The sequence below is a fragment of the Lonchura striata genome, chromosome 2 (assembly GCF_046129695.1).
Source record: "Lonchura striata isolate bLonStr1 chromosome 2, bLonStr1.mat, whole genome shotgun sequence".
NCBI classification, from domain to species: domain Eukaryota; kingdom Metazoa; phylum Chordata; class Aves; order Passeriformes; family Estrildidae; genus Lonchura; species Lonchura striata.
The window spans coordinates 93585821-93610636 of NC_134604.1; the positions used below are offsets into that span (position 1 = coordinate 93585821).

A 24816-nucleotide genomic window follows, 5' to 3' on the forward strand; every position below is an offset into this window, starting at 1 on the left:
ACCCTGAGTGCAGAGCAGAAGGACTCTGACTCCTGTGCTTTGGGCTGTCAGATTAGTGTGATAAAGCAAATCCTTCAGAGAGAGCCCCTTGCAGTTTTAATGCACAAAAAACCACTGGAGACAGAGCACTTTGGTTACATGCTGGCAGTCATGAAAATCCTAGAGCACAATTTTGCCTGTACACATTTGAGTATTGCATAGTCATTGGAGAATGAGGCCCTGAACTGCCTTTTGGATTTAGGCTAGTAAATTCTGCCTAGATTTCACTTTACAGCTTAAAGAAGACATTGGATTTCAACTTTGCCTTAGCATTAAGATGAGTTGCTATAAGCTAGGTCAATAAATTATTTTAATTATAGTCTACTTCATATGCAAGTTAAAAATTCAGCAAGTTTTTAATTATAGAAAGTAAAAAGTTTCATATTTTAAGTAATTTGTGACAAAAAATATGCCAGATAAAATGACTGACACATTTAAAATTAACTCAAGTTATTTAGAGCTTTAGCTCTAGAATCTCAAGAAATTCATTCTGCATTAAAAGATCAAACACTATAACTTTACAGAGGATGTTTTGTAGCATTCAGAAGCAAAGAACTTAATTCTTTGTGTGTCAAATGCAACAGAGTCTTAATCATCAGCCTATGACTAAAGGGCTCATTACACAGTCTGAAAACCAGATTTATTATTGGTAGATTCTTTTCATTCTTTCACCTCAGTTTGCTCCCTCACTGATGAAAGGTAGGGTTTACCTATTAAAAACTATGTGTATACTACTCTAGTAATTTTTTTCATTTGTAAGTGCATTGTTTTTACTAATATTCACCAGAAATTAAGTATTTAATTACATATGATAATTACATATTATTTGAAACATACAAATAATGCACTTTGCAAAAAATTACAGTTCTAGTTTTATTGCTTCTTTATGTTTTAGTAAGATTCCTGCTTATAGATATATAAGCACAACAGAAAATCACAGAGCAATTTAAGGACCTGCAAAGCATATCAACCTGTGTTCCTGAGACATTTGCATTTTCTGGCTGGTTCATATTTTTTATTTGGAGAAATAATGTCATTTGTTTTATTCAATAGATTTATCACTGTTGGTGCTTTAAAGTAATTGTCACTAAATGCTCACAGTTAATTATTACATCATTAATTTGTCTCTTCCATTAGTGCAATTGAAGTCTCATCATGGAATCACGGGAAGACTGAGTTCAGAAGAGCAATGATTTTACCTTTCTAAACTTTTATCAGGATCTAAAGTGAATTATGTGATAAATGTATAATGTTGATGATGAATTGTCATAATTATTTTAGAAATGAAACTGCCTTGACAAAACCCCTTTTTAAAATCTCTTTCAGTTTGTAGGTTGCTGAAATATGAAAGCCAAATAAATTTCAGCCATTAGGTGACCCACAATTAACTTTATTACAGCCCTCAAAAGCAGTTCACAGACTCCAGTGGATCTTCTGTGGATCCTCAGTTTTAAAGACAATAATGGTAAGGATGTTCTCACCTCTGGTTTCAAAATTAGACACCATTTCATTCAGTAATTCGGAAGATAATTCTTACTGCATGCAACTATTAGCAAAAGCAACATATTTTGATTCAACTTATATGCAACTCCCACAAAAATGTTTCTAACTCATTTTACTGGCTTTATTAATGTTTTTTATCTGACAAGCCCTGACTTTTCCCAAACATGCATGTCACAACTTTATTTCCAAACTACAGAACAGGCACACTGCAACCTCTCCAAAAAATCTTAACCCTTCAGGTACAAACAGATTTGTTTGGGGTTTTCTTTTATGTTAAAAAAAGAGCAGAAAACAGGAAAGGATTATTTTTTTACCAATTACTGAATCAAGGAAAATTAAAAATCTGTTAGTCTACATGTTATTTAACAATATAATATTAATTTAAATATATAAGGGGAAAGCACACAATAAGCCAGAGGTATGTTAAGAAGCCTAGGTAAGCATACAACATAAATCAAATCAATATATAAATTTGTGTTTGACTGGGAAACTTACATGGGCCATGAATGACCCCAGCACAGAGCAGAGAGCAGCTATGATAGATGATCTTACGTGATTCAATATTCCAATTAAAATCCTCAAATAGAAACATAACACTGGGATCCAAACTGATTCATGGGATTGTCATGTGAATTCTGGGACAGGCATTTTTTTTTTGCAGTAGCAGATCCACTGAATGTAATAACTTGATATGTGATATACAAAAATAAAGTGATTTTAGTTAATTTTTCTTTTAAACTGATGATGGTTTTTCTTTGTGTTGGAGCAACTTTATAATATCCAAAAAATAAAGCTCTAAATGGATGTCAAATGGGCTCATTGGAAAGGAGAAAATGGCAAAGACAGGTATTCTTTCTGGTGCAAATCTAGAATTTTTCTGGAGGAGGTATGCCAACAAAACATTAGTGAGATCCGTAACAGAAAATGCAATGCCTTTCCTTTTTTCTAAACAGGAAAATATTTCTTTCTCTCTTAGTTAAAATTTCTAATTAAATCAAAAGAATAAACTTTTTTTAGAAGAAATATTGCTATATAGATGACATACCAAATGAAGTAATAACTTGGCTGACCTATAAAAATTTGGGTTAATCTTGAAAGTAACTTTGTACTTAAAATAAAATTTAAGAGGAACAACATCTACTAACAAAAATGCATTGGAACATAATTCAGGCAGAAATGTTTTCTCTTCTGAAGAAATTTATGGCTATCTCTTGGATATTTTTTTCAAGGGACAGATTCCAGTTTCTTCCAAATATCAGGTGTGGAATGATGCTGGAAGAAGGATAGTCTTGTGTCAGAGATCATTCAAACACAAGTGTCTTTGATTGCCCAGTCCAGCCCTCTGCTATCACATAGCACTTGGAAATCTCCCAAACGTCATCCTAAAACATTAATTCCACTGTTTGCCTTAGTTTCACTTTGTGATAGGATTTTACAGAAGAATTAATGAAAGAAAAATGTACTAAAGATAATTATCTACTAAATGAATTCTGCCTCCGGAAGCCCTTCCTTACAGACCACTGAAAACTGAGAGATTATATTTGCAAAAGGGACATCTTGTGTCTTTGACTTTATTCTGGGTAGCAGAGGCTTCTTTTTTTAATTGGAAAGAGAATCTTGGGCTACACACACCTATACTGTGCCTCAGGCAGGGTAGTTTACATTCATCATCTAACTGCAATTCTATTTCAGGTGGAAGGTGTCTGATTTTCTGCCTTACTGTAGTGGTTTCCTCTAGGGTTTTTTTTTTTTTTTTTGTTCTTTTTTTGTTTGTTATGGTTGTTGTGTTATTTGTTTGTTTATTTGATTTTTTGTTTTCATTTTATTTGAGGGGGAGGGAGGTGGTTGTTTGGTTTGGGGTGATTTTTAAAATTATTATTATTTTTTGAAAATTAGATTTTAGTCACAAAACAGGACCTGTCTTCCATAATTTTGTATCTTTTGGTGAAGTAGTTATATCAACATTATTAAAATATATCATTAATTATATCACAGTATTTCCAATGAATTATGTTAGCTATCTTCCATGCAGACTGGCAATATCTCAGCAATTAACCAAAGACAATATATCTTTGTGAAAAAAAATCTTAAGTACAACTATAATTTGAAATCTGGTAGAAAATATTAGTACAAGGTAGGCAATGTTCAATAACATATGACAGTACATATCAGGAACACAGATTACCTGAGCTGCAAGTAGAGTTGGACAAGTCCATACATTCAAAACAAGAGTGTTCTTTATTTGGATCATGTGGCATTCAATTTTTAATTTTTGTTTTTTGTTTTTTTTTTAGCTGAGTGTTTTTAACTCTAGATTTCTGATGTCAACTAAAAGGTGACACATTCTAAGAGTAACTAAAACATCAACCATCAACAAATATCAAATTTGTTTTTTTTTTTTTTCTCTAAGGTAATATTTATCTCCAGATAAAGAGATTATGCAATGCTCTCTAAAACCTTCAAGATGTCGTCCTAATTTGCCTCTGATTCTTGAGAAAAATATGTTCAGACAGAAACTGTGTCTTTATCAAGATGAGTTCTGAAAACAAATCATTTATCACAGAGATTTTTGGAATAGCTCACCTAACAATGCTAATGCTGCTTTGCACCTAATATAACACAAAATATCTGACAAACTAAGTCATGGTGCTACTTAATTTATCTCTGACTTTTTATGACATTAATGGAAATATTTTATTTTACTAGATAGAGACTATGCTTGTCACAATACTTCCAAAGCAATTACAAGAGCAATCAACTTCTATTTGCTGTAGTTGGGTATCATCCTTTGTTGTATAAAAACACTTATGGTCAAATAATGTTAGAAGAAAACATTTAATTTACGGTCTGTTAGCAATCTAAATCTCTCTTATCTGCATGCAGCAGGGTGTGACAGCAAGAGAATGAAGGGCAGAGGAACCAATTTATTCCCTCTCCCACCCAGCACTTCTAAGTGCAAAGTGCAGTGACTCTCCACAGGTGCTGCCAGTGGGGTGGTAGCGCCACACTCCCATTGAGGTCAGATTTGAAGCAGCCTTTTAGGGTGAGCCACTGGCCATTGTGGCAGTCCAGGAGGGATAATTACACCCTTTAGCCAAACACCAGAGCTTAGGGAGGGCATGGGGATACTCAGGAGATTTCGTTCCCTTCTCTTCTACAATCTCATTTACCAGGGGCAAATGCAGTGAAGATGAAGCACTGGAGACAGAAAAGGGGCTTGGAATGTGTAGGGAAGTGGCTGTGACATCCACTGGTTCCAAGAGGAGGATCTGCTCTCTCACCTGTGGAGGTCACAGCGGGCAGATGTGGGATATACCTGCTTAGCAGAGGGGCATCATCCCTCCAAGAGCCCTTCAACATATACAGAAGATAATGCATTTACTGCTGAATTCACACTATGCATTACCTCATACCATTTAATCTATAAGGCACATGCTTTTGACTGTAAGACTTCTAAAAATAAAGCCACAATGTGTTATAGGACCTGATTTTCGTTGCTGTGTCATTACAAAGAATATTCTTTGCTACTGTCAAAGTAATGAACAAAACACAATGCAGGGGGGTATACTGATTCCAATCAATGGTAAGTGTATTTTATGTCTTTTGGATATTGCATGTTTACAAAGGTGTTAGTGGTTTTTTTTATTATACCAGACCTGTTTGATTGCCACTTTTTTTGCTTCAAAGGTGATCAAAGATTGCTTCCAGCTAATGAGCAAACATGATGGACAATAACAATGAATGTTAGAGCCCAGTGTTTAGGACTGTGACAAAGGGTGGGGGATAGTAACACATTGCAACACATTCTTGACTATTCATTCTCTTAAACTTTTGAACAGTCAACAAAAGAAGTGATTGGCAACAAATATTAAATAAAGCAGGAACAAAGAAGACCCTTGAAACCATAATGAATATGCAGCTCTTTCTGAGAGAAAACTGCTGAAAGCAATGAGATTTCATGAAATAAGAGCTGTGGCTTAAGCTGTAATGAAACAACAAATACATAGTTCACGAATATGAAAAGACACTTCCAATTTAACATTGTCAGATGTTGGCTCCTATATTACTGCAATCTGCCAAGCTGCACCATGGGGTTTAAACAAAATGGAAGAGATAAGACTGCAGATTTTCTAATATAACCATATGTGAAAAAATAACCATGATTTTTTATCTCACCTCTTTGAACACATGGCAGATAAAACATATTTCAGAAGTGGGTAACCAAAATCCTATACCAGGGTATGTAATATGTCTGATATTACTTAACCTAACAGGATGGAAAGCTGCTTGTTTATTTGTGTCTTGTTCTGGGAGCATTTCTATAGGATTGAATGTATGTGACACCATCATTACAATTAAGCAAATATTCAGCCATTCAAAGCTAAACTGGACAGAGGATTTGCATCTATCAACAGAAAATTTAATACCTTTCTTCTGGGACAACTGAATCATCAGGAGACTATAGTTAAGACCTAACTTGCACAGAATGAACCCTATAAATGTAGGTAATCATTACAATTATTTTTATTTTATCATACATAAAAGATCACATTGATATGTACATGGATATGAATATCATATCTGGAATATTACATAGACTTTCTACTTTTTTCCTCCTTAGTCCCTCTTTTTACTGGATTACCCTTTGCTCTGTCCTTGGTTCTTTCCCTCCTGTTCTTATCTTCCTTTTAGATTTTTTTTCATAACTTCTTCAGGTTGATTCCTTTTCTTTGGCTCTTCTATATTTTGTCTTTCCAAATCCCTTATTCCATTTCATTATTTACCTTCTCTCTCAGTTATTTTATTCTTTTTCCAGACTTACTTCTTAGAATCATCCATTATCTGTGCCTGGTTTACTCCCCACTCCCACCCTCCCCCCGCCCCCCATGCTTATTATCACTCTAGTCTTTAATCTGTCCCTTACTTCCATCTGTTCATTATCTTCAGGTTGTCCATCTCATCCTGTTACAGACAGACTATGTTGCTTCTTGCTGCCCACATAAGAAAAAAAGGAATCTTTTAGCTGGCTAGCTTTTCTTGATTCCACTATATCTTTCTCACACCACTTCCCACTTCATAGTGAATGGTAATAACAACTTTAAAATATCATTGAAAAAACCCTCAAACCACCAAAAAAACCCTCACAGTTCCAGATCTGTGCAAAAAAGACAGGGCCTCTTAACTTTTGTGTGAGGTACAAAGAGATTTGCTTTTATTTGCTCTATTTCATCTTTCTGCCGTTGCTGACATTACAAAGAATTTATATATTTCAATGTTCTTTATGCCCTTTTAAACATAGACACTCATAGCAGCTATTGAGAACAGAGGAATCACTAAAAACAGTCTGGAGACAGCACATTGGATTGGTTAAGGAACTGACAAATACTTTGTGTAAAAGAAAAAGAGCACAGGAGCAATATTTAATACAGTTTTTTTTTTATTTTAGAGGCGGTTTTGGGTTTTAGCCCCTGCTAAGCAGTTTCAAAATTTGTGAAATTGCCAGTATGCTTTGGGATCACTTTCTAGAATGTAACTGAATATAAGTGACTCTTAGTCATATCAGAATTTCATAACTAAGCAAGTTCATGGTAAAAATGACCAGAAAAAAACATCTCTTTAATTTTGGTGAGGTTTTTGCCTCTGGAAGGAAATTATGGCAGAAGAATTTGAGACAACAGATCCAGGCACACTTGGAACTGCTAAACTGTTTAGACAAATCACTGAAGCAATTGAAACAATAATTATTTAAATAATTTTAAATCTGTAATTTAAATTAAGCTTAGAAAAGGAAGATCCCTAGTTTTCTGCTGTCTTGGGAGCAAGAGGCTACAAAACACTTTCTGTACAAATTGAGTTAGAGGCATTGCTGCTAAGAGTAAAGTTTTCTTATAAGGTTAGATTAGATTATTGCTTCTTGCAGGACCATTTTACTATAGATTTTTGGCATGCAATTTTGAATATTTCCTTGACTAGAATGTTTTGGTTTACAAGGAAAGCACAAAACACAGGAAAGTTAGTGTGCTGGGGAGGAGAAAATGTGTGGCTCTGCTAGCAAATAATTTCCAGATCTACTGTCTGAACAAACTAAAGCCCATGAAACCTTTCAATAACTGGTTTCACCCCCAAATTCATGGTTCAGTTTTCATCTTCACAGAGAATGGGAGATGAAGTGACAGTGCTATATCAGATGTTAGTTTCTTTATATTTTTATGTGATATTTTGCAAGCTATTGATAAAAACACTTGGAACTCTATAGCTGTAAAGCCACAAAACAATATGAAGAAAAAATGTAGTTTACTGTTCTTTTGACATGCAAGACTCATTTCTTTTGATGTATGTTCTTTCATTCCTGCGGAGACAAAAATTAAACCCCAATACTCTTCCACTTTTTCTAAGAGAATAAAGTAGAGCTCTATTCCGTAACTTTCCAATGAGAAATATTTTGTTAGTATTTGAATTTTCCAATTGTTGTTCTTTTTCATTCAGGAAAAATTTGCTTTTATGTAACCACTGCCCTAGAAAATTAGCATTTATGTCCAACAATGAACCTTTTTCTTCTTTTTTTTTTTTCAGCAGACTTCATTTTAGGATGATCAACCAGATGATGTTTTACGCTTGGAAACTACTTTCAAAAAAGTTTGTTAAAAGATTGATCCATGTGCTGCATGTGGACACTGACCTGCAGAATTGTCTCTGGAGTGTGCAGATTTGCAGTGTGTGCAGGATTGCAGGATGTGTCAGGTAGTGATGCAGGTAATTAGCACCTGATGTGACAACACAATGGTACCGTAGCCACAGTGTCTCAGCTTAATGGAATGTATATTCACCTTGAGATCCTGTGACACAAATGAAATGAACTAACACTTATTGTCACTTCAGTAAGGAACTAGCAGGGAGGCATTTTAAAAATCCATAAATGTTGGAAGTCCCTGAAAGCTGGTGAACCAGTTTCCTTTAGCTGAAGTGACAGTGTCTGCTAAGATATCCAAGGACCTAAATTTTTCTCTTTAGAGCAATTAGTCAATCATGGACCTGTGAAAAAATATGTCCCACTTCATACAGCTGTGCAATAATTACTTTAAGTGATAAGGTTACAACAGTGAAACCTGGCAAAGATTTTTACAATCAGCTTGTACCCTGTTAGAGTCACTAGCAGCATGCTAAGAAATGTCAACAGTAATTAAACCCAGTCATTTTCAAATATGTGCCATGCTTTGGCAACAGTGAGGAATGCTTTTCACAGTAAGAATTCTCAGCCCTATGAGCACAGATTTTTTTTTAAGATATTTTTTTCTTTTTATGGGAAGAGGAACATTTTTCTCTTTTTCTTTTGGCAACACAATTTTGACGATGTTTATTCATTAAAGGAATGTATCAAAAATCACAACTACAGATTTCTTCTCTCAACTTGTCACAGTTCTTACTGAGCTTGAATTTAAGGATTGTCCCTGCATGCAATTCTGAGTACATTGCATAGAATTTATTTTAAAAAATTGTGAAACACTTTGGCAAAACATCTAAAAATTTACTGAAAAGTGACGTTTCAAAATACTGAAAAGAAATTATATTCAGGTTTTGGAAGTACTTTTGGAAAAATAAAGAGCACAAATTTGCAAATTGTTAGCAACTTGCTTCTAAAATAAAGCATTTAAATGTTTCCATTTGCAAAGAATTGAAGAAGAGGACAGTGACTCCCCTATATCCAGTTCATTTAACTTTCAGTACTGTACTGATGTAGTAATTTAAATATCACCACCTTGACCCAGTAAGCTTTATTAGCAACAGAGGTGTGAGGTACTTCAGGACAAAAGCTTCTCACTGTGTGACTGGAGCAGTGTCAGAGACTTGGGCTTTTCATTTTCTGGAAATGTCTCTTTGGCCACACTCTTAGGTAATAAGTACTTGGTTGATGTAATAAAAATGTAACAGAGACAACTGGAAACATCCTCATCCAGGATACTCCTCTGGAGACAGAAAGGTTTTTTTTTCACAATAGGGGCAAAGTCCATTTTTGAGAGTTGGATAGGTATGGTGAGGTGTGGTGTGCAAGATGGGTCTGTTCCTATCTATGTTCCAGTAAGCTCTAGCTGCCTTACTCAAGAGATGAGTGTAGTGCTGATGCTGTCTTGGCACAATTTTTCAGCTCAGCACAGGGGCTGTAGTTACGTGCTTCTGACAATAAAGGCAGAAAAACAAAAAGTGAAGGCTTTTGTAAAAGTTTGCTCACATATTCATCCAGTTGAAGCTTACTGTTTTTCAATGCTATGTTAACATTGAGTATCATGTCAAAGGCTGAATCTTGCTCCTGCTGGAGTCAAAGGCATTCATTTAACTTTGCTAGGGCCTGTGTTTTGTTGTTATGAAATGTCAGCTGTCCCCCACAGCCAACAAGTAATAAAGTACTTCTCTTACCTTCTGGTAAAATAATTTGGAAATGGTAAAATTGGTTAATGAGATATTTCTCTTGAGAAAAGTCCTCTTAGCTCCAACTTGTTTTCTATTTGGACAATATTTAGCTTTACTGTAGACTTCTTACAATAACCTCAAATTAAAAAAAATGGCTTGGGAATACCCTTTTAGAAAAGTGCACTGAAGACATAAGGACAACAGGAGAATACACTAATACCATTTAAGTGAAGTAATATAATAATAAAATTTTTGAATGCCCTCATGCCAGAATTGGCTACTTAGAAAGTAAAATGGTTCACATTAGATACAAAATGTTGAAGAAAGAATTAAGAAAACATCTTATGAAAAAGTTTATCCATTTTGTTCATTTAATGCACATCAAAATTAATTATATTTTGCAATTTTTTAATTACTTTAACTCATTAGAAATGTTAAGAAAAACAATGCAAGCTTCACATTACATTAGTACCTGCTTCTGTTTTAACTGATAGATATTTTATTACTTACTGGCATATTTACAAAAATCGTGAAGAGCATTTCTAAAGTCCTCATTGCTTTTAAATAAAAAAGTATGATATAATTATACATTTCATGCTACTAGATTCATGCAAGTATTTCTGATGTGAATTAATCAGTATCTTGAAAGAGATAATACCTTGGTACTCTCAGAGTAAAAAGACATATTTCCTGCTTGGAAATAGCATCCTCACAACCAGCAACAATAAATTTCATAAACTTTGAACTCACTATAAGAACCTTTCAGGATTATTTTCCAGTGGAAAAAAAAATGATAGTAAATTCATTATTGTCTTTAGCTCAATACAAACCTGTTAAAAAAGTCTGCATTTTCCAATGCTAACACCCAAATTTGAATCAAGAGAAAGCTTTCAACATGTGCCTACTATGATCTTTTTGTCTTTTAGTGGTTCAGCAGGCCATCAATGAAATATTTACCTGACTAGTGTGGCTCTCCCTGTGCCTTTGAATCGATGAGCCTGCTGTAGTGCTGGCAGACAGTCTGGAAAAGTCATTTTCCTCTGGTAATCCTAAAGCAGAAGAATATTAAATTATAATCTGAGATTTATGCACTGGTTGATTTCAAAATAAGGTTCAAAAGGTCTTAATATGTTTTACTAAAAGAGAAACAAAAACCCCCAAATCACATATTTCCTGAATATTTACTATTTCCATGCTTACTGAAACAGAAAAAATATTTTTTTACCATGTAGGGACAGTATGATAGGTATTTATGCTGGTTGGTGGGTTGACCCTGGATGGATGCTGAGTGCCCACCCAAGCAGCTCCATCACTCCCCTCCTCAGCTGTATAGAGGGGAAAAATATAACAAAAGGCTTGTGGATCAAGATAAGGACAGGAGAGATCACTCACCAGGTACTGTCATAGGAAAAAACAGACTCAGGGTGGGGAAATGAACTGATTTTATTAGCAATCAAAATAAGAGTAGAAAAATGAGAATTAAAACAGAGCTTGAAACCCTCTAAAGCCCCTCTATCCTCCTTTTAGTTTCCTCCTCATAGCAGTCCCTTCCCACAACTTTGTAACTAGGGACAACAGTTTTTTAATATTCTTTCTTCTTCTGAATAAAGCTCCTGTAAGTATTCATAAATATGGATCTTCTACATCATCTGGACTTCTCTGAACACACAGACAGTGAAGAAGGTGAATCCCTTGTCTGAAGCTCAAGAACCAGGTCCAGTCTGAGAGTCCAGCATTTCAGTTCTTTACTGCTTGCTGCAAAAGGAATCTGACCCTGTTCTCTCAGTAATGGAACTATGTGTTGTTTTGAGGTTGGATTATCACTTTTTGAAGCTGGGAAATTATATATTACATATGTATAGGGGAAAGGTGTGACATCCAAGGTCTCTAGTGTAATGCTAGTCTTGTAAATTATATGTCAGTTATCACTATTGCTTTCTTGTCTACATTAAATTCTCTGTACTCAAACTAAAACTTCTCCTTTTGTTTTTGGTTGAATGAAATGCTTGAAATAAATTTCCCTCTAAAAAAAAATCACAGTTTTTGTGAATGGAAAGCATCCCCCTTTTTCAAATAATTTCCTGAACTAAAAATTTATTTACATGGATTCAGTTTGGATCCATCTCAAATAAAGCAGTAAAAAATTAACTAAATTTTAATGCAAAGTAACTACTAAAAGTAGGTGCTATTCATTTAATTCAAATAAAAGATAGAATGTAAAATATTTTCATAATTATAGACCACAAAAAAATGAATAAAAATACTTTCCTAGGCCAAACAGCAAGTTCTGAAAAAATATTGATTTTGTACGATGTTAATACACTTCAGGATTGACTGCCCAGGACAGCCTTGAGCTAAGAATCAGGTTATCAATGATTTTCTGTTTATTTCTGTAAAAAGCACTTTGATAATTTGCCTTATCAAATAAGTAAAGCTTCCATGTACAGCAACAGCACATTGTCACAGACATGGCAAGCAGAGGCTTGGTAGAGCTTGGAAAGACAAATGGAGTTGTTGATTATGTTCTGAGAGCTTTCCTTTACGTACACCTAAGTAAATATTAGGAGGCCACAGCTGTACATTGAGTAAGACCTTGTTTAATTGAGTCCAAGGTTGGAAGCATCAGTTTAGCTGGGCCAGAGGGAAAATTACAAGAACCTAAGTTAATCAGGGGCTCAGTCTGGAGTACAAACCACACCACCTGGATTGGGTTTTCCTGCAACTACTCTCAAGTTAGCAAAGGTAAGTTGAATTTGGCATTTTTTTTTTCTTTTGGGCAAAATTATGTTTTCTATACATTATTACTGCAATTATATGTGGCACTGTTTTGGGTAATGCAGGATCACAACTTCAAGCATTTCAATGTAAAAGGTTATTTCAGGCTTTCTGATTACTTTTTGTATTTGGCAAAAAGCTCTTTCTTTCAGAATAAGAACTCTGCTAAGTGTGGAAGATTTATGGTGAAGTCACTGTTATATAGCACAGAGATGTACAAAGGTGCTACTCCTATCAAAAATAAAATAAAAAATAAGAGCAATTATATTCATTATACAAAATGAAAAAGCAACTTCTATTAAAAATCTGAACTCAGAGAAGTGTTATTTCCTTAGGATTAATGCTTTTAGAACCTTGAAACATATTCTGTCACTGCTCTTGTACCATTTTGTATTGCAATGATGCACAATATTTCATTCACTTGTAAGGCACCTACAGCAAAGGGAGACACTGATTTCCTATTTTCTGTGCCATTTGCATTGATTATAGGATCAGAAGCTTAAATCACACTCCTCTCTGCCTTAGGCTGCTTATAGACTTGGAGCTGAAGGAATTACAAATTCCTCAACAGAGGTTGTTTTATGTTCTTTCCATTCAGCTTTTATTGGAGAGGGGCTTATCAGTTCACACATACAAAGTTAAGCCAGTTCCAGAGATATTTCACAACTCAGAAGATTCCAGCCTGACTTACAAAGCTTATTCAAGAAAACACTTCAGCAATTTTATGTTAGAAGAGTTTTGGGATTAAAAACTACTTACCATTTGATACTGAATTTCCATTTTCAGCAGTCACAGAACCGGACAATGGATTAGATGACTGAGTTCCATGGTTATTTGCATTTTTATCCTGTGTTTCTGATCCAGAATCTGATGTATTTGGATCTTCCCTGCTCCTCAAGTTCAGATTAGTTTCAGCACCTGACAGAAAGAGAAAAAATGATTGTCAGCTTCCTTTTAACTAGTGGCTTTCACATGTAATTAGATGAAAACTAAACTAACACAGAGAGACCAAGTCACTTTATTAAATTAATCACTAAATTCAAAAGTCCAGTGATAAAAGTGAAAGGTTTCAATCAGTGATTTTTTTTATTTTTTTTTTTATTTTATTGGTTGGGTTGGTTGGGTTTTTTGTTACTGCTCCACTTGAAGCTTTTTCAAGTATAGGGGAGTGAAAGGCATTACAAAATTTAATTTGTATTGTTTCTTTCCACACAAATATCAGTGGATATAGCTCACCAAGTGTTTGTATTGTCTCTTAGATTCTATTTCACATGAGCTTACATAGCACTGTCATCACTGCAATGCTTTTCATCGTTGCACTAAATGATAGTAGCAACAGATATAATGTGATCTTAGCCTTTTCTCTAACCTCCTACTGCAAGAAACAAACTGACTTTTGAGATTAAACCATAGTAGCAATATTCCTTAGTTAAATTTCTTCAAAACATCAAGAAGAGGTCTGATCCTGTAGGAGTTCCAAAGCTTTTTAGCATTTGTTCAAAGAGAAGGGCAAAACAAAGCCCTTTTTCTTTTTCTTTTTCTCCCTCTGAATGATTGCAGGTGGAGGAAAAGCTCCCAGCAAAGTGCCTGGAGCTGCCTCTGAGCCTGCCTGGCTTTGGCAGCCCAGTGCTCCACAAGAAACAGGCTCAGGTCATCGGCTGTGCCCGAGTGGTGCTGCCCACTGGAGCTCAGGGGCCAGGGACACTTCAGACTGCAAGACAACGTGGATGGGGATAGCAGCAGGCACCCCACTGCAGTTCCTGTATCCACCTGGATCCCTGGCTATCCCCACTCCACTCCAGTGTGACAGGGCTGATGAAATGCTGCACTGGCAAGGTCATGCATTTTCTTAAGGTTTTATCTCTCTTTTCTGTGTTTGTTGGGGTTTTTTGTTGGTTGGTGGGTTTTCTGTCTGCTTGGTTTTGTTTTGCATTTTTGGTTTTTTTTTTGTATGTAGAACATATATACATATTCTTTCCTTGCCATAGTTAGGTTTGATTCATAGAAGACAAAGTTGAATTCAATATTTTCTCCATTTCAGTCTTCCTAACTATTTCTGCTCCCTCTGAGGACTGGCCTTAGCTGCAGGGCTGATGTATTATGGCTGACCCTGGTGCACAGGTCCTCCTGTAATACTCTAAAATGAAAATGTTCCTTCTATGACAACTCTGAGAGAGTTATTCCTTGATTTTGGTTGTCATAATGATAGCAAGAACAAAGAGAGGTCAAAAGACTAGCTATTAAAATCAACATTTGTGCATTCATCCATACTTCCAATAACATCCTCAGCTTTCCCAAAGATATGATATATTTTTATAAATTTCAAACACATGAAAATTTTTCAAGGGGAAGGCAAATAATTTTTTTCACCAGGTAATAGATGCTTAACCTGAAGATTTTAGGGCCTAAGTCAATTTTTCATTTTTATGCCTGAACCAAAAAAAATTCCATCTGATTTGGAAAGCCCCAACATTAAAAACTTAATTAATGATATGGAAACTACAAATCCATTCTGGTTCTCTCAAAATATTTAATTTAATTGAAAAAGTATTTCCTGGTTTTGTTTAGCTGTTAGTTATCTAACACTGAAATGTTCTTAAAATTTCCTTGTTTAAAAAAATCTGTCTTGAAAAGTGAAAAAGTTAATTTTGATTCTTGTTCCTTCCTCCCTTGCCCTCATTCCTTGATCATTATATTTTGTCAGATCTGATTGGATTGTTTCAGTGACACTGCTTCATAAAATGAATCTTCAAGCAAATCTGCTTTGTATTGAAAAAATTAGGCCAGCTCTACCCACAATAACTGACTTGGGAGAGGCTGAGATGGAAAGTCTGAGATGGAAAATGCATACGGTACAATTATAAAAGCATGCCTGATTTAGCTTTTGTACAAGCAAGTTGACTGCAAAATGCACCTTTGCAGCTCATTTTAAATTTGTCTGAAAAGGAAATGTCACTTTTAGATGTTACTAGTCAGTGCACTTGCCTATAGATCATAATCCACCTACATAATTATTGTGCCACTTTTTACATAAAGCTTCTTGGGCAAGTGGCTGGGATCCTTACTTTTCTTGCTATTCAAAAGATTTATTGATTTGCCTGACATGTGTAATTCATTTGAGAATGAACAAGTAGAAAGAATTTTTCTGGCATTGGTGTTTGCAGAAGCCTTTTGTTTCACAGGTACATTGATATCTTTTCAGGGCATTCATGAAGGGCTCTTGGAAAAATAATTATAATTTCTTCTTGTATCTGTAAAATGAAATACTACAAAGAATTCTGGACAGCTACTATGAAGCTAGAATATCATACTAAATTGGCAGAAATAAGCAGTGGAATATATACTGCATATCTGTGGGGACAACTATCTAGACAGAAATTTGTTATCCAGTTTGGTATATTCAATCATAGTAAGAAATGTACCCCTTTAGTTTCTGAACAGAAAACTATATAGAGAAAATATATTTCATAGTGACTTATTTAGCTGATCTTGGGGGTGAGAAAGAACCCTATATTTTATTTCAAAACAATCTGGGTTATATAAAGGTACTTGAACTACTTTCCTATATATATGCATCTTCAACTCCTCATTGGAGGAGATTCATGTGAGTCTATAGAACAAGCTTAACTGTGAACATCAGCAAACTTCAACCAGACTTCAGGAGAGGGCCCCTGAAATCAGCTTTGCCCCACACTGGACAAGTTCCCCCTGCCCCATCCTCTGCTCACAGGACCATGGTCCAGCCCTGAGCATGTGCTGTGTCCAGTTCTGGGCTCCTCAATACAGATAGACAAACTATTGGAGTGCGTCCAGTGGAGGGTCACAAAGAGGATGAGGGGCTTGGAGCATCTCTCTTATGAGAGCCCACAGGAATTGGACCTGTTTAGTCTGGAGAAGGGGATTTCATCAACACATATAAATATCTCAAAGATGGGTATCAAGAGGATGGTGCCAGGATCTTTTTAGTGGTGCTCAGTGACAGGACAAGGAGCACTGTCCATAAATTGAAACACAAGAAATTTCACCTTCCACCTTCTGAGGAAGACTTTCTTTACATTGAGAATGGCAGAGAACTGAAAAGGCTGCCCAGGGGGCTTGTGGAGTCTCCATCTCTGGAGACATTCAAAACACACCTGGACATGTTCTTGGTTAACCTGTTGTAGGTGACCCTGCTTTGCCATGGGGTTGGATTGGGTGATCTCCAAAGGTCAGTTCCAACCCAAACAATTCTGTGATTGCTGGATTAAACTTGCTCCAGGTTATCAGCATCTTTCTGCAGCGGGAGGCACAAACTGGCCACAGTACCCGGATGTGGTCTAACAATGAGTGCTGGGTGGAGGAATGACTGACACAGCCCTGGATGCAGTTGGCTGTCTCTGCTGCCAAGGCTCACTGCCAGCTCCTGTCCAGCTCCCAGGGCCCCCAGCACCCTTTTCCCAGGCCTGCAAGAGGAACTGTATGCAAAAGAGGCAGCTCATGTAACTCAAAAAACAAAAACAAAAGAAGCAGCTCATGAAACCCACAGTTGTTTGTTATTAGTCTTCTTGGAAGAGTCTGAGTTTAAAACTCAAGATAAAGTCATAAGGCACAGGATGACCAGAATTACATTTATTTTGTAAAATAAATTGAGAGTATGGCAATGATGTAAATTAATGTATTTGCTTTCCCCCCCCTCATTTTTTAGTCACTATCTCACTTTTAAAAGAAACCAATACACTGAAAGTCTACATGCTAGAACTTTTTTGTTGAAAGATTGTCTTAAACTCTTAATTGAGCTATAACTTCCAAATATCCTATTATCAAACTTTTTCTTCTTAAACATAAAATGTATGATCATAAGCATCATAATTATTTCATAAGTAGTATTTAAGCAGAACTAATGTTTTATCACTAAATTAGAAAATGAGCCAGTATTAGCTCTATTCATATGACAGATTAAAGTAGAAAACTGAAATATTTTGAGAGACAATTAGTTTTCTAAGGAAATCATATACTTAGCCTATTTTATAAAGTCTAAAGACAAAATATAAATTGATGACTAGTATCAGAATTTAGGTGGAGTCTTCATAGATTCATTGTACAGCAAGATATGAAAACCAGTATATTATTAAAGGCCCAGCAGTAATTCACCTTATGGGTTGTATTTTACTTTTCTGTCAAATCCCTTGTTTTACTCTCCTTTTTTTAAATGCAGGTATATCCATAATATTTGTGGATACATTAATCCCCATATGTTCTTTTTCAAATGCCTCTCCTTTTAACATTTAGTGATCATTTACAGTCTAACTGAAAGCTCATCAATAATAACAGAAGGCTCCACTGCTTTCAGCAGGTTTTGGATCCCATTCATGCTTACTTTGGACGCTTTGTGCAGCACTGCTTGCTTTGTCTATCCTGATTATTCAAATGTGATCACAACTGTTCTCTGGCCCTGAGGCAAATGGTAAGAGACCCATATCAGTACTACTACACTTTCCTTGCTCTCCACAGCAGAGAAGAATCCAAATCATCTACTGGGAATAGTTCCTGGAGCTGTGTCTTTTCATGAAGCATGCCCAGATGTGCCTGGAAGGGAGCCAGCCTGCCAGGTCCCAAGGAACACTGGGGATTGCTCTGCACTTCAACGGTGCACAGCAGTGATCTGCCATTCTAAGGACATTCCCTGGCATTGGCTCACTTAGTAAAACAAATGCAGCCTTTCACTTTGACAGCATTAGCTACCAGGATCAAAAATCAGTGGGCAGTATTAATCTATCTCAGAAAAAACAACAACAACAACCAAAAAACCCCCAAAAAACAAAAACAAAAACAAACAAACCAAAACAAAACAAAACCCAAACCCGGACAAATATGGAAGAAAACTGTCTCAAATTCATATGGGGCTGCTAAAGCACTGAACTATTGCACAGCTACTAAAACCATATTTAAAGGTTTCATCGTAACCACAGAGAAAGAGCAGATTCTCTCTAGTTTTGCTCTGGTATAAATGAAATCATGCATTCCTCTCAGTATGATTTGACATGATCATTCTTTCAAGGCACACATTTATTTTCCTTAATTAAACAGAGAGCTAATGATGAGTTTCCAGCTGGGGAAATTCAGTGTCACAAGCTAGGCAGGACGTATCTCAGTCCTAAAGCTGAAACAATCTCAGTATAAAATCAGACACTATTTCCTCATTTATGGAAACGAATTATCAATACACAGTTATTTATTTACTTTTTTATTTATTATTTATTTAACTAATTATCAATACACAGTTTTAGATATCAAGATCCACAGTTATATGTTCTGTATCAGCAACTATGAAAATAGGAAAACATAAATTCTGGCAGAAAAATTCATGTAGTACAGGAGGAGAAGCTGTTTGTACCTGTGCTACTATGGAATGTAAAAGCTAAATAGCTCATTTTCCTTAAAACCTACAGCTGGTATCCAGTAAAATGTAAATTTCAAATCAAGCAGCTTGTCATTAAACATGTTAATAAGAGAGAACTGATGGATCCCATTACCCAGCATCTGAAAGTCAAGACGTTGCAGATGGAAGGGATTTCTGATATGTGCTCTCACTCTTTCTTGGGAAAATTAGGAACACACTGAATCCTAGTCTAGGCTGACCCTGGATAGTTTTTACAATTACAAGTGAATGTTGTGAAGTGAGGGAAAAAAAATATATGGTGATTTCATAAAATTTGCAGATATTTTTTGGTGAAGGAAAGGGAGAGGAAGATTAAAGATGAACAAGCCTTTTTTTTTTTTGCTCAAATATTTACCCCTGTGTTTTGTTGTACCTTTTCAATTACACTTGGCGTTTCTTGTTTTGCTCTGACTTACTGTTGTGACATTTTTGTCTGTGGCATTTGCTAGTTACCCTGAGCACAGGTTGTCTTTGGTGTCCTTTTGCTGGATAAATGCATGTTGCTTCAGAGTAATTCAGTTTACTCATAGGGAGTCACACCGTGACCCTCGGCAACATGACTGTTTACTTTGTCTTCTGAGAGCTGCAGGCAAACAGCTGCATCTTATTTGCTGAGAGAAATGGAGCAGGCTGAAAACTGTCAAGACAGGATTTCCCCAGCCTGTTAGCATGTGCTGCCTGTCTCACCCTTTTAGCTGTGCTGCTGGCTGCCCCTGCCATCAGAGGCAATAATTATTCATTGGATTATTTCACCTCACAAAGCCTTCCCTTACAGCAGCGATTGTCCCCACCAGTGATGCTCCTAGGAGGGCAGCAGTGAATTTGTACTGTCACTTCCAGCATCCTTTCTCCCTGAGCTAAGCGGAGCTATCAAATGGTGTTACAAGATACTCCAGAACCCACACTCTTTTATGGAGCAGGTAAGTAGAGAAACAGACCACTTATTTTGTCTGGGAAGCTGCATTTGTGTGAGCTTTGTGTTAAGACTGGAAAGCAAAGAGAGGAGACACAGGCCATGAAGGATATCAAGTGACAAACCTATCTCTGCTTGAAGGAATGAGCTCCTCTGAAGAATTTTGTTTTAATCTGATACTAATGGGCCAAATTTCAGAAGATGAGGTTGGTAGTAAAAAGGAGGTTGCAGAAGCAGCTGCAGGAACTCCTAGGTCTCATTCAGCCCTTAAGAGCCATCAACTCAACTGTAATTTTGTAAACCACAGCTCTGGAAAGTACAGAACAAGAACAAGAAGGTTTCTTCTGCTTTCTTCTCTGATGGATTTGTGCTGGTAGAAAGACAGCACTAATTTTACATTTATTTTAGTGTCAGTCATTACAAGCTACAAATCTTTCCCTCTTTCCTAGAAGCAATATCAGGGATATCCCTGGATGAGGTAAACTCTCAGAGGTGGTGTGTGAGAGATAACATAAATGCCTTTTTTCCCTGTCTGGAGGACTCTGGGTTGTTTGAATTAGTTTGGTGGGTGGTTGGTTTTTTTTTTTTTTGGGGGTTTTTTTTGGTTTTTTTTTTTTTTTTGTTTGGTTTGATTTTTTTTTTTTTTTTTTTTTTCCCAGCATGAGACTAGAGAATACCATTCTGAAATGGAGAAAACAGCCTTCTCAAACAGTGGTAAAGAATGAAGAATGTCTGGACAGGCTGCCATCTCTCCTGCCTGATAGTATCTGAGCAAGAGCTTGGAACATCTTTTCAGTGCAGCAAGTGAGCTGGACTCCAGTCAGTGTACCTGTTTCAGAGACTGGGAATTTCATTCATCACATCTTCTCTAGGAAGTGATCTCTGAAGGCTTTTTTGAGGTCCATAACAAACCACATAGGGCAGAAAGGAGGGGAGCACTGCTTGGGAAAATATCCTGCCTTAGAAGAAACACTTATTCACCCCACGTCCCCTGTTTTCAAGTCTAATATGGGAAAGAAGTAGTTGATTTTACTCTGCTAATAGTTTTATTTACTGATAGGTTATTTACTGCTGACCAAAAAGTCTACTTTCTGTATTTGTGTGTTTAAAAACCTGCTGGTGTGCTGGAAAAGGAGGCAATTTGCTGAGAAACACAACTTCCCTTTTCTAAACTGTTTTCTTCAAGTTTGTGTGGTACAGCAGTTCTTCTTGAACATATAAGTCTGTTTATGTTTCTGTGTGGTATCTCAGTTACAGAACAGCCTTTACTGCTGGGGTTTAGCTGCTGTTAAAAGAAACTATGTGATGAGACACTGTCTCAACCTTCCTCCCCCTCAAACACAGTTTCAAATATTGTAAAAATAAACATACAAAACCACAAACAAATAAACAAATAGATAGGAGTTTGCTACTTCCAGAAGCATCACATCAGTTCTATTTACTGCTACCAGAAAGCTTCTACAGATATTTTTCAGGATATCGCATACCAGCTCTGGCAGTGATTGCAGCACTGAAGTCTTGGCATTAGTGACTGCACTGAGCAGATAAATTGTTTGAGCAGATCCTGAGGAGCAATCCAAGGAAAATTTCTGGTTCACCTGTACTGCAATCCTGCCCACCAAACAGGGACAGCTGTTCTGAAAACTTCTCAAACAATATTCATATTTTACTTTCCAAGTGAGCTTCTAAGTAAAAAAATGAATTTAGAGATATAATTAGTTTGTTTTTAAGTTAATTTTGAAAGGATAGAGTGATGGTCAATGGCACTATCATTAACCTCAAAGCAAGAACATATGGCTATCACAGAATCAGTGTGATAAACATCCATACTGTGCACAAATATAGATAAGCAGTGGCTAAAAATTGTCACTGAATGCTACTAGTATGTCAGAATTCTTCTGCAATCAGCCCCTATGGAAATAATGAAATGTAAGAGAAATAATGAAATGTAAAACTTCAGGCCTAATTTAATAAGGTTTTTTTGTTTTAAAATTTTCACCACACAAAGGATAGAACTAATTTTCATGCCTTTCATTTTAAAAGAGAATGAAAACTCAAGCCAGAAGAGCACTGAACCTAAGGTTTCTGTATTTTCCAATGCACTAGTGGTGCCAGGAAGAAGGCAGATGTCCCTAACTCCTGTAAATGGTACTCCTACCTCCAGTACTCCAAAGCACTTGACTACTCTCTCACATCAGAGTGTAGCAGTGAGGAGAGAGCAGGAGGGTCAGGGTAACTTTACATTTATGATCAAGTCTTTTATCAGTCTCTTTTAAGTTGTTTTCTCTTGCTTCTTCATACAGCCCCCCAAAATTCCAATGCTGGAACTGGAACACAATCCACTCATCCAGGTCTATAGAATTACAGTTTCATGGTGAGCTACATGAGTCCTGCCAATAACTGGGTCATCACTGAGGAGCTGGAGATTGCACAGCTCTTGGATACCTGAGCCAAGGAGTTTAGAAGTAGCTTGGTTTGTTTATGAGACAGTCATACTCCTGAATGTCAACCTGACCAATCTTGACATGACTACTATTGAATTTATCTAGGTTTAAAAAAAGGTCAACATATTTAGTTGCTAACATTTTCAGTAAGAAGCATTTTTGACATTTTTGAGGCAGACTGTTTCAGTACTTTACAAACACTTTAGAAAGCCTGGACACGAAAGAATATGTACTTCTGCACAGAATTTTGTAAAGCTTTATTTTCATTTCAGCCTAAAACAAATATAAATGTCACAATCTTGACATTTTCTGTGAAATGGAATTATTGTTCTCTACTGAGGTCCTTCACAAAAGATAATTTAATGCTGAGATGGATGCAAAGAAGTTAAAAACATCTGAAGAGATTTCTCACTCAAGCTAAGAATTTTATCAGAGACCTTCACTAAAATGTATGTCCATATTTCATTCTTCATTATATTTAAAATGCTGGAATTCCTGTAAAATGAAGTGGCATGAAATTTACTGTCAAATACCCATATTCTTCTTTGGTATCAGGAACATAAGTGTGGTACAAATAATTATTTTTCTTTTAGATATGGCCAATTTCTCAAATTGGTTTACAATTAATTATGTAGTGGTTCCTAAACAAAATAATTTGTGGTTCTGCGTTGTGAATTACAAATAAAATTCTTACTATTTAAAGAAGCCCATAACACTGTTAGCAAAGAGACAGCTTTCTGGATCATTGCTGAATTTGGAACCGTGATGTCATGTCAGATGTTGAAGAACAGACATTGCTATGAAAATAAAAATCCTGTAAATGTCTACCTGAATTGTTGGAACTCAAAATGTCTCTCAGACATTTTTAGAGGTTCCAGGCCTTGGTCAGAAGCATTTTAGACCCTGTCAGACAGCTGAAAAACAGCTATGATTTTGAGTTTGAGCCATGGAATGAGTTACCAACTTTGGAGGTGGAACAAGCAGTCACAAAGGGTTAGATAGTATAGTAAAAGTAGCTACAAAACAGAGGGGAACTTTTTTTAGTATTGTACAGGGGGGTTTTAGCACTTGTACGGGGGGGTTTTACTTTGTACATGGGGGTCAGAAGTTCTAAGATGGAGGAAAGTGGGCTGATTCTGTTCTTCCTCCTGCTTCTTCCTTGCCTCCATGTTCTTGGGGATGCTGGCACTTATGGATTGGTTTAGAGTAGAAAAGCACTTTGTAATATAGGTAGTAGGTATTGGGGGAAAACTATAAACATGTAATATGTAATATATCATATAAAGGATAGCAGCAGCCCTGGGCGGGGGGAGAGAAGAAGAGGACAGCAGACAGAGAGGGTGTCAGGGTGTGTGTGTGCCTCTGCCTGGGCCGCTGACCAAGCAGCCGCAGCCCGAGAAGACAATCTTTTAGATAACTCACAATAAACTGCCTTGAGACAGAACAACAAGAGGCTGTGGAGTTTTTCTTTGGAAGTACAGGTTGGAGGAGAGACTTTACCACCACAGGAGACCCCTGACCAAGACCGGGGTTCTCACACTGAATTATCCAAGTCACAATTAAAAGTGGCATATTATTAAAAACTTTGGGTTTGAAATGCACTAATATGAACCAGTGTGGTATAGACATTCTACTCAAGTATCAGACAGAATGAAGGAGACACAAGGTAAAACCAGCTCAATGGAGAGGATACAAAACAGAGTAATGAATTTAAAAGAAATGCCTGCAGTTCTCAGAAACAGACCATATCAAAGGAACAGAAAAGTCAGTGCAATTACTTTTCTTCAGTGCTCTTCCTCTTCATCAGTGACTTGGTAGGAATATGAGAGAGCCTGCAGTGGGTCAGACCAAGGTGCTGCCTACTCTAGGAACCCTTTTTAGTAGCCACAGTGTAAGGTCGTTGGAAATCAAAAATGAAGTGATATTTTCCTCTGTGATCCTGGGGCTCCATAGTCTCCTTCAACTTCTATTTCATTAATACAGCTTTTGGAAATGTAAGGAGGAGGGATAAAGATCTGATTCATTTTCAATACAAGCACTTAGAGTGCAAAATAAATATGAATTTTTATGACAATTTTTTTTTTCACCTGAAAATTAGACTTGATTTGTTCTTCTAATAATCTTTGGGTTAAATTTATTTATGATAATCACACACAAAGCCTCTTTCACATGTTGGAACAGATAACCAAAGCAAATTCCATATTACAAGGCTTTAGGCTGTAACAACAAACAGTGAAGTCAACCAGAAATTTAAATACTTTAGTGAAAAAAAGTCATAATAGAAACCCAGAACCATCTTCAGCAGTAAAATATACTAG

The 24816-nt window shown here is 36.3% G+C and overlaps 1 protein-coding gene across 8 annotated transcripts in view; it reads right to left on the minus strand.

Annotated features, from left to right (window-relative positions):
* The window catches only part of MYO16 (myosin XVI), a 358973-nt gene that overhangs the window by 15599 nt on the left and 318558 nt on the right, over positions 1–24816 (minus strand). For all 8 annotated transcript variants that reach the window (XM_031503852.2, XM_021545590.3, XM_021545595.3 and 5 more), the window contains exons 33-34: positions 13483–13641; positions 10906–10997 (exon numbers count right to left, since the gene is read on the minus strand). In XM_031503852.2, the coding sequence (XP_031359712.2) occupies positions 10906–10997; positions 13483–13641 (251 nt within the window). The remainder of the gene's footprint in view (positions 1–10905; positions 10998–13482; positions 13642–24816) is intronic.